At 34.8% G+C, this 9,386-nt stretch overlaps 1 protein-coding gene across 2 annotated transcripts; it reads left to right on the top strand.

The window, feature by feature from the left end:
- Positions 1 to 844: 844 nt before the first annotated feature.
- LOC131152050 (glycosyltransferase BC10) lies at positions 845 to 9,020 on the top strand. 2 transcript variants are annotated; one of them, XM_058103642.1, is made up of 3 exons: positions 845 to 968; positions 1,818 to 2,330; positions 8,112 to 9,020. In XM_058103642.1, exons 2-3 carry the CDS (start codon positions 1,827 to 1,829, stop codon positions 8,748 to 8,750), a joined length of 1,143 nt encoding a protein of 380 aa, XP_057959625.1. In that variant the 5' UTR covers positions 845 to 968; positions 1,818 to 1,826; the 3' UTR covers positions 8,751 to 9,020. The 2 variants fall into 2 exon arrangements, with proteins under 2 accessions (XP_057959625.1, XP_057959624.1); XM_058103641.1 differs by having other exon boundaries at positions 1,812 to 2,330.
- The last annotated feature ends 366 nt before the right edge of the window (positions 9,021 to 9,386 follow it).

Below are 9,386 nucleotides of genomic sequence, written 5' to 3'. Positions count from 1 at the left end.
ACAACTTGGATGATGTAGGATCAATCCAAGTGCGTTTCGGGACTTTGCACCCATGGGCATCAACATGGTATTCACACCCTAAGCTATGTTTGGAGTTGCGCCTCATCCTTAGATGGCAATGTAGTGGAAGTGGCGAGGCACACCACTCAAGGATGGTCAGATTAGATGAAGTGCAAACTTGAACTTATAAAATAGAATCCATCATAATTATCCTACACAAATTAGCCAAAGTCATGGCCCAATGCCTTAAGCCATTGTACATTTTCCCTAGTTTGAGCATCGATTGATATAGCCTATGCTAACTATTATCAAGGTTGTAGTCAATATTCTGTTAGTTTATATCCCCAAAGAAATTGGGGAAAAAAACACAAGATCTCTTTCCCACTGGTGTAATTAAAAATTCAAATTAATATGTACATATTTCCTTATTGTTAAAATTTAAATAGTCATAAAATCACAAACCTGAGCTTTGACCGGATGGTTCACATTCTGATCCCTTATGGAAAGGTTTAGTATTAAGTCTTGAGAAAATTCTTGAAAGGACAGGGAGGATTGTCTTTATTTTCAATATATACACATATATGAATATTAATATTTTTAAAAATTTTAGAAAAATCGCATGATTTTGTTTGATTAGAATCCATAATTAGTTTGTATTTTTAAATTTTAAAATAATATATATTTTTCCAACTTTAACAATAATTCTCGATAATTTAGAAAATATTATTTAAATAACAAATTAAATAAATTTTTATGACTTCTACTTCATTTTTATATATATAAAAATTATTTATGATGTTCTCCCATACCAAATTATAGCATCAATCTACACTTGTAAATTTATAATTAAGCTCGTTGATGGGGAAGCAGGGGCAAAGCTTTTATAATGTGTATAAAAAGAAACGCCCCCATCCCTGACCACTGCTACTCTGCCGCATCACCGAAGCAGTAGGAGCACGAAGACGGAGGTACCCTCTTTCTCTTTGCGTGCGTTGTTATTATTATTATTATTATTATAATAATTACTATAATTAATATTTTATATGGGTCTCTCCCTGGGTGATGCCTGCCTGATGTCAAAAGAATCAAAATATTCTTAGCGACAACCACAATTCTCCTTAGCAACAGCCACAATTCTCCTTAAACCGTTCATCTCTCTCTCTCTCTCTCTCTCTCTCTCTCTCTCTCTTGATTGTCTTCCCAGTTACACAGGGACACCATCGCTCTGCCCTCTTTCCGGATTTCTTTTTTCTCCTTCGCCTAACTCCTTTTTGTCTTTTGACTAATGGAAGTTTAATTTACTCATTCTGGCGCGATTCAAGTATTAAAGTGAAGGATCGATTGCTTCTCTCCTCTCTCTCTCTCTCTCTCTCTCTCTCTCTGCGATGGGAACACACTCGGCCTTTCGCTTGACAAGCTTTTCTCTATCTCTCTTCGATTGATCCAAAATCGCCCGATCTTGGGTTGTATTGTTGAAGATTTTTCAAGCCTCCCACATGCTAACGCCTCAATCTATATCAATTCTATTGGTCAACGTAGCTGTTTGGCACTCTGCTTTTCAACATTAGGGAGAGGGGATCGCTCCTGATCCCTTGAAGTATTGTCTTCGCTCACTCATATGTTAAAAACCCAACCCAGTTCGCCATTTGCGTTCTAAAATACAATTAGGACTCTGGGTGAACAATTTATCCATATACTCAGATCCCAAAGTTTTCCAGTGCGGTAGGGTTGTTATTGGATTTGATACTGGTGAAAACATAGTACCTGGGAGGTGATTTCGATATATCTTATTTTTTCCTATTTAAATCAAGATGCAGTCGAGGACTATGCCATTGGAGGAAGTTAAGGAGTCTACAGTTACAGGCAGAACAAACCAATCTAGGGTTTTCCCTCTGAGAATTATTCAGCTGTTTGTGCTGTTTGTGGTACTGTGTATTTCCTTTTCAATCATTAGTATATACATGATTCCGCATTTTGGAGTACGCACTGTTGTAACCATGGCACAGCCCAGCTTACGGCCATGTTTCGAAGAGCCGAACAGTTTACAGTGGTGGATCAGGCCTCCATCCAATCTACTTCATAAGATGACTGACCAAGAGCTCTTCTGGAGGGCATCTTTTGTGCCACGAAAAAAGAAGTATCCTTTCAGCAGAGTCCCGAAGATTGCATTCATGTTCTTGACTAAGGGGCCACTGCCACTTGCGCCTCTTTGGGAGAGGTTTCTAAAGGGCCATGAAAAACTTTATTCGCTTTATGTACATTCGCTGCCATCATTCCATGCTCAATTCCCATCCTCATCGGTTTTCTATGGTAGACAGATTCCAAGCCAGGTATGGTCCTCAGCTATTTAATATTACTTTGCAGTTCTACATTTTAGTGACCATTCTGCAATCTGCATGTAGACAGGCTATTGTTCAATTTTCCTTAGTAATAGTAGTTGACACTAAATTCTTCTAAATTTCCTTAAGGTCATCAATTTGTCTAATGGCATGTGCTTTTACATTATGTTGCTGATTTACTGATTTTGTTTTCTATAAATAATTGGGGTTAGTTTAACTCTTCACCTAGCTAATTCCTGACGATTGTGGTTTCATATGTCTTGAACAAGTCATTTCTTACCTATGATTGGGGTAGGAACCACTGAAACTGGTGTCTTCTACAAGTAATTAGAACAACATCGTTGCAAGTGGTCAATAATAAACAAACTCTGGTTTATAGGGCAAGTGCCTAGTTCTTTTCTCCTACTGTAATAGACAAAAGAGTTTGTACAGCCTGGCTCCTAGGTCCCCAGTTTAACTGGGATTTTTTTGTTATCATGACATGTTAATATGTAAATACTGTTGGCACCCAAGGAATTAAACTCTGATTTTGATGGAATTTATTCACTGAAATCTCAAATGAAATTTTGATTTTGATGCAATTTTAATTTCAAAGTAAAGAGAGTCTAAAGAAACAAGCAGAAACTTGTAGTATATTATGAAAATAGTGAATGAATCTTTGGGAAATGTTAATGATTGTGCATAGTTTAGAAACAAAATAAAGTATCTTATGAAGATAGTAAATGAATCTTTGGGAAATGTTAATGACTGTGCATGGTTTAGAAACAAAATAAAATGAAGAAAATGCATGTGATAAGTTTATAGGATATGAGGTTTATAAATTGCATATCGCTAAATCATGAGAAGAAGTAAAAAAAAAATTAAAATAATTATAATACCTATCAAATATTTATTTAAGAAAGTTTATTGTTTAACATAATCAATTTGTATTTAAACAACTTATCATCAAATTTAATATCTAGTAATATTTATAATTTTGTCTTAGGCACGCAATTAATAAAAAACACTTCAGCCCATTTTGAAAATTTGTTTCATGTGCTCAAACACAAGTTTTTTTTTTTTTAATTTTTTAAATGACTTTGTGTGCAGCATAATGGATAGCATTGAGTCTGAAAACCCCAATACAAGGGCTAATAAAGCTTTATGAGCTTCAATTTGGTGAAAATTTGAGTTGACTGCTCTGTTACTAGTGAGCCTACAATTTGTTGAAATAAAAAAAAATTTAAAAAAGGAGAAAAGGAGATCCTTGTGAAGACGAACTAAAATTTTCTGTTATAGTTTTAATCAATATTTCCAAAATGTTGGTGAAATTTTTGAAAATTTCAAATTTTGGCCAAAATTTTCTGAATTATATGCAATTTGGGCAAAAAATTGAAAGAAAAGAAAAAAGAAATTGAAGGGTAGTTTATATTTTGACTCTTTCTCAACCTGTCTAAAATCTAAAACATCAATAATTTCTATGAAATTTAAAACCATGCGTGATACCACTGTTCTAATATCATGATGATATAGCTTTAGAATGAAAAAATGCATTCGTGCAGTCACTATAGCTGGTCAATGGGTGTAAATTATGATGAACATGTTATGAAAAGAGTTGTATTTCATGTAAGGCTTTGTTGAGTCAAGCTGACTCCCTTTTTATCCCTTTATGATGCTCATATATTAAATGATTGCCAAGGAACAAGTTGAGAACATAATTATGTATAAAAGAGGTAAACACTTGATTTGGCCGTGATCATAGAAGATGGCCCCCAGGTTGTGATAGCTGTAACAACAATTCAGAGGCTGCTGTGTATTTTGTGGTAATGACTTATTTTCTTAATTTTTAGTTAGGATTTTTGTAATTGAAAATAAATTGATGTACCCTGCTGGGTAAGCAATTTTCAAAGGTTGAGGGGAGTGGGGAAGCTTGTCATTATATGTCATTGCTGCTGACAATGAACAGTGATTGTTCAATGCTGCTTTTCTCTATCAATTCTATGCAACATGTAACTAAATAATTTTATTTTTTTTAATTAAAATCCTGTGTATGCTAAAATATAGGGATGCTTTTATTATGACCCAAAATAATAGGAAAATGAGATGCTTTTCTCAGCTGTTTGAATTTGAAGGGTAGGCACAATATTTTTCCAAACATGAAGCCAAACTTATGCAGTGGAAATATTTTGCTTGGGAGTGAGGTGCTCCTCCAAGCATGGTGAAAATATAAACTGCCCATATTTCAAGTTTGTAGTTTGCTCCCCAACTCTCTCTGGTTTCTCAGTTGACCAGTTAATAAATATTTTGTTATTTCATGCTAAGTTTATCACCCACTCTTAAATTTCTAGTTTCACCCTTTTGGTTTTAAACAATGTCAGATCAAATTTCCTTTTAGTCATTAGTGGTTCTAACATACTTTAATGACCATCCAGTCTTAAGTACCGTTAGGTGGGCTGGCTGCAACTTTTATGCCATTCCATGTGTTCTAGGGCAATATCCTTAGAAAGATAAAGTCCTGTCAATTTTTTACTATCTCAAGCCTACCCCTCCTACTGCCACAGTGCCACAAATGACAACTGACTTACCCCTTCTCGCTATGTTATAAGATTCCAAACCATCTTAACTGCAGTTTTCTTATCTTCTACGAGGGTCATGCTTAGAATATGAGGAAGTTTTCCTTCCTTATTATATTTGTTTATACCACATTACCACTCATCCATGCTAGTATTTCGATTTTTGCCCCTTACTTTTTGGTTATGTTGTTTCTTAGTTGCCCAACTTCATGATTCATGTAGAGGTGTTATAGCTGTTCTATAAACATTTGCTTAATTGAGAGAGTAATTTATGGTTTCATAACACGTCCTAAGAATTTCTCCATTTCACTCAATTTGCTTTATCTCTATCTATTACATCTTCTTCAAGCTCTATTTATTATGTCTTCTTCAATTTCTTCCTCAGCGTGCATAATAATAAATCTAGTATATTGAAATCTACTTCCTCTAGGAATTTGTTTGCTAGTAAGTTCAATATTTTCTTTTTTATTCTTCCTTAGACGAATAAAATTGAATTTTGAGTATTGCGTCTTATATTTCTTCAAGCCTCTAGATTCTAAAGCTTCTTACCATAATTCTAACATAGATTACACTCTACGCTAGTTTCGGCAATCAATACAATTCATTTGTAAGCCACATACACCATGGAACCTTATTTTGGATGTCTAGTAAATTCATGCATAACTAAAGAAAAAGAAATAAGGACTCAAAGCAGATGTGATCGAAAATTCCTCAGGTTCTTCTCTTGTAGTTCTACACTAATCATTACCGTATTGTTTACATCCTTCATAATGTTTACATTCTGGTTACCTACTCCATTTGTTTGTAGACTTTATCATAGGACTTCCACATAGGCTTTTTCTAGGTTAATAAAACATATGCAAGTTTCCCTTTGTAATTGCATAAAACGAACTCATTTAATTGAAACCTTCGTTTCTAACCTTAATTTTTCTTCAATTACCCTTCTCCAAACTCATATTTCATTATACGGTTCATAAGTTTAATAGCATTGTAGTTATTACAATTTTGAATATCACCACTACTTTCATATATAGGTATTGAAGTGTGTTTCCTCCGTTCATCCAACATTCTCTTAATCCTCATAGTTTTGTAAAAGAAACTACTTAATTATTTTACTCTGTTGTCATCTTCTTTTTAAGCCTTATATATATATATATCCTGTATCAAATGTAATAATCATAATTTTCTGGCTAGAAACTAGTTGAAACGTCTACTGCATTCAATTCTATATTACAAGCAAGCAGAACCTTTATAGTTTCTAGTTCCCTTGACATGCTCATGCATGGTGAGCATTGGCAGAGTCAAGACCTTTGGCGAGTGGGGGCAGTTACTCAATATCTTAAATATTTTTTATTTAATAGTAAATGTTTGAGAATATTTCCTATTTTTGGATGTTATCATGGAATCAATTTAGCCATAATGCTTAAGTAGTAAAAAAAATAAAAAATTAATATTGAGATAATTTTTTTTTTCAAAATAGGTATAAATATTAGTTATTTTCACTTCAAAAATTCAAATAAAATACATACAACTTAAATAGAAATTTCATAGCAATTAAGTATCACTCAAAATTGTCCTTGATGAATATTTTTCTTGAAATTATTCCCAAAGTAGCTCCACTTCAGCATCTTTGAATATATATGTATCTCTCATTGTATATAGTCAAGAAATCATCATCATATCACATTCAATTATGCAATTGATTTTTTTTACAAATTTCAACTTTGAAAATGATTTTTTATAGTTGTCTCTTTGCATCTTTGCATAGGATTATCCCAATGTTATCCAAAAATCTGAACTGAATCTGTAATCTTCTTAAAATATCTAAAAAGCGTGAAACTTTTAAAAAATTTGAATGTGACCTCCACAATAGCCCTGAATTTGACCTAAAATAACTTGGAATGAGATAATGAAGATTTAATAGCGCTGAATTGTAGAAGTTAATTGCCCATGATCCCGTAAATTTGCGGAAAAGGATTCATGTAGCTGACCTCACCTAGGTTTGTTGACCTCCACAATATCAATTGTAGTGGGGGCAAATTTGAAAATTTAAAAAATATTTGTGCATACGATACGTATATTTGAGCAAATTCTCATCCCAGTGGGGCCAGTTGCCCACACTAGGATGAACATAGCTCCGCCCATGATGGTGAGAGGATGCGTATATGCACTTGAATTGAAGAAGTAATTCTATAATTTAACTGCTATGGGTCTTTTGGTCACTGCCAGACGATATGATCATTTTGTTTGTTTTTCTGATGTTTCATGAATGAATTAGTCAGTGAGTAAAAGAATTGCAAGTTCTATGGCATTTAAACCTTTGTTAAGGGGTTCCCCCAAACATATCCTTACTAGGATAATGAGGAATTGGTTCATTTCTTGAAAATTCTGGTAACAAATTTTCCCCCAGTGTCAAGAAAGATGAAACTGGCACAGTTAATCTGTTACCTTTACTCAATTGCATCTTTATTTTCAAGCCTGCATGTCCTCCTTGTCTTCAATTGCTGTCCTCATTCTGTATGCATATCTTCTTTCCTCATTATGAGTCCCCTGATTCTCTGGAATTGCGCAGATTCATCAAGTGTACTGCTTTCTTATTTATTTATTTATTTGGCGACATTCAAAGAATAGTCAGTTGAAAGGGTCTTTCAGAATGTATATTCCAGTTAAATTTCCAGGCAGCCAGATAATTGTCAAGCAGGCAGAACACTGTTGCAATTTTTAAAAGTTGCCCTCACCATTGTTGTAAATGACAAGGGAAGGGGAGAGAGGGAGAGGAAATCTTCATTGTATGAATTTTGTCTTCCATGCCTGCAAAATTCTGCTATGAATAGACTGAATAGTGGAGTGGCTTGAAGGGAAAATTGTAAATCATGCCATGTAAAATACTCATGTATGTGCTAAAAATGTTGCTTTCTCATTTTTGATTATTTTCCTACTTAGATTTTCTCTTTTGCCCTTCTCAAATGAACAATGGAGACTAAATAAAAATTTAAATAAACATAGCATAGGGAAATGGTATGATTCTGCACAACAGTGTCCATGCATATCCACCTGGGCCTACTGTCACAGCTATATATTAGTTGTTCTTTCTAAAGTTTTGAAATTCAGCAACATTTTGATTTTTTATTACGCTAATTTTGGAAGTTTTAAAAGTCCAAAAATTGTAAATTTACTGTTTTTACGAGTGGTTGATTATTTACTTGGTTCTTTTATGCAGGTGGCAGAGTGGGGGAGGATGAGTATTTGTGACGCTGAGAGGAGACTCCTTGCTAATGCATTGCTTGATATTTCCAATGAATGGTTTGTACTTCTCTCCGAATCATGCATTCCAATCTACAATTTCAGCTTCATCTACCACTACATTAATAGATCCAAGTATAGCTTCATTGGAGCATTTGATGACCCTGGGCCATATGGGAGAGGGCGCTATGATGAGAATATGGCACCTGAGGTGAACATTACCCAGTGGCGAAAAGGTTCACAGTGGTTTGAAATCAATCGTAGGCTTGCAATCAACATAGTGGAAGACACCACATTCTACCCAAAGTTTAAATACTTCTGCAGACCAGCATGTTACGTGGATGAGCACTACTTTCCAACAATGTTAACCATTCAAGCTGCAAGTACTTTAGCAAATAGAAGCATCACTTGGGTTGACTGGTCTAGGGGCGGGGCTCACCCAGCCACATTTGGAAAAGCGGATATCACAGAGGAGTTTCTAAAGAGACTTCTTCAAGGTCGCCACTGCCTCTACAATAATCACTCCTCTTCGGTTTGTTATCTTTTTGCGAGAAAATTTGCTCCAAGTGCCTTGGATCCTCTATTACGGCTGGCACCGAAGATTTTTGGCTTTTGAAGGGAAAGAGAAAAGCAGTGGGAGGAGTCAATGGGGGGACACATTCAATTTAGGCATCTGATAAGCCTATGCCCATTTATGGTATGCAGTCTCCTTCTTGTACACTTGATATTACAATTTCCAGGGATTTTTAGATGTATAGAAAAGTTTACACCCAATTTTAGCATCAGAGTCTTGTTCACATGTTTGAGTTTATAATTTCTTGATTTTTTACCCAAATTTTGGTTAGTTGAACGGGGTTTGTGGTCAATATAGTGTTATATTATTGCAGTCTTCTTGCTTCCTGTCTTTTTTATTGCCATACTGTTTCTTTTCTCCCTTCGATTGTCTGAATTGTTTGGTAGGTTGTAAACTTTTGTTGTTCCTGTGCTACACAATGGTGCCTTTCCAGACTGACTTATTGCTGATGGAAATTATTAAGTCTTCTAGAGCAAAGATTGGTTTCCTTGTTTCGGTATAAAAAATGTGGGACCTTTACAAGTGGTTGTTTAGGTTAGGAGCCCAGAATGCAGATGATGTCACTGGCGCTTACACTGGATAATAGTAAAATTGTGTTGAACTAGAGGGAGGGCAGAGGCAAAGTAAAGCAAATGCTTGGTGCATTTTCTATGGTTAGGCAGATTTGGAATTGCATTG

This window comes from Malania oleifera, chromosome 3 (assembly GCF_029873635.1).
Source record: "Malania oleifera isolate guangnan ecotype guangnan chromosome 3, ASM2987363v1, whole genome shotgun sequence".
Lineage (NCBI taxonomy): Eukaryota > Viridiplantae > Streptophyta > Magnoliopsida > Santalales > Ximeniaceae > Malania > Malania oleifera.
This window is presented reverse-complemented; position numbering and strand designations above follow the sequence as displayed.

Bases quoted from the DNA above. Each gene is read 5' to 3' on its own strand.
- LOC131152050 (XM_058103641.1), top strand. From the start codon at position 1,812: ATGCAGTCGAGGACTATGCCATTGGAGGAAGTTAAGGAGTCTACAGTT. The intron at 2,331-8,111 runs GTATGGTCCTCA...TCTTTTATGCAG, and splicing joins GTAGACAGATTCCAAGCCAG to GTGGCAGAGTGGGGGAGGAT.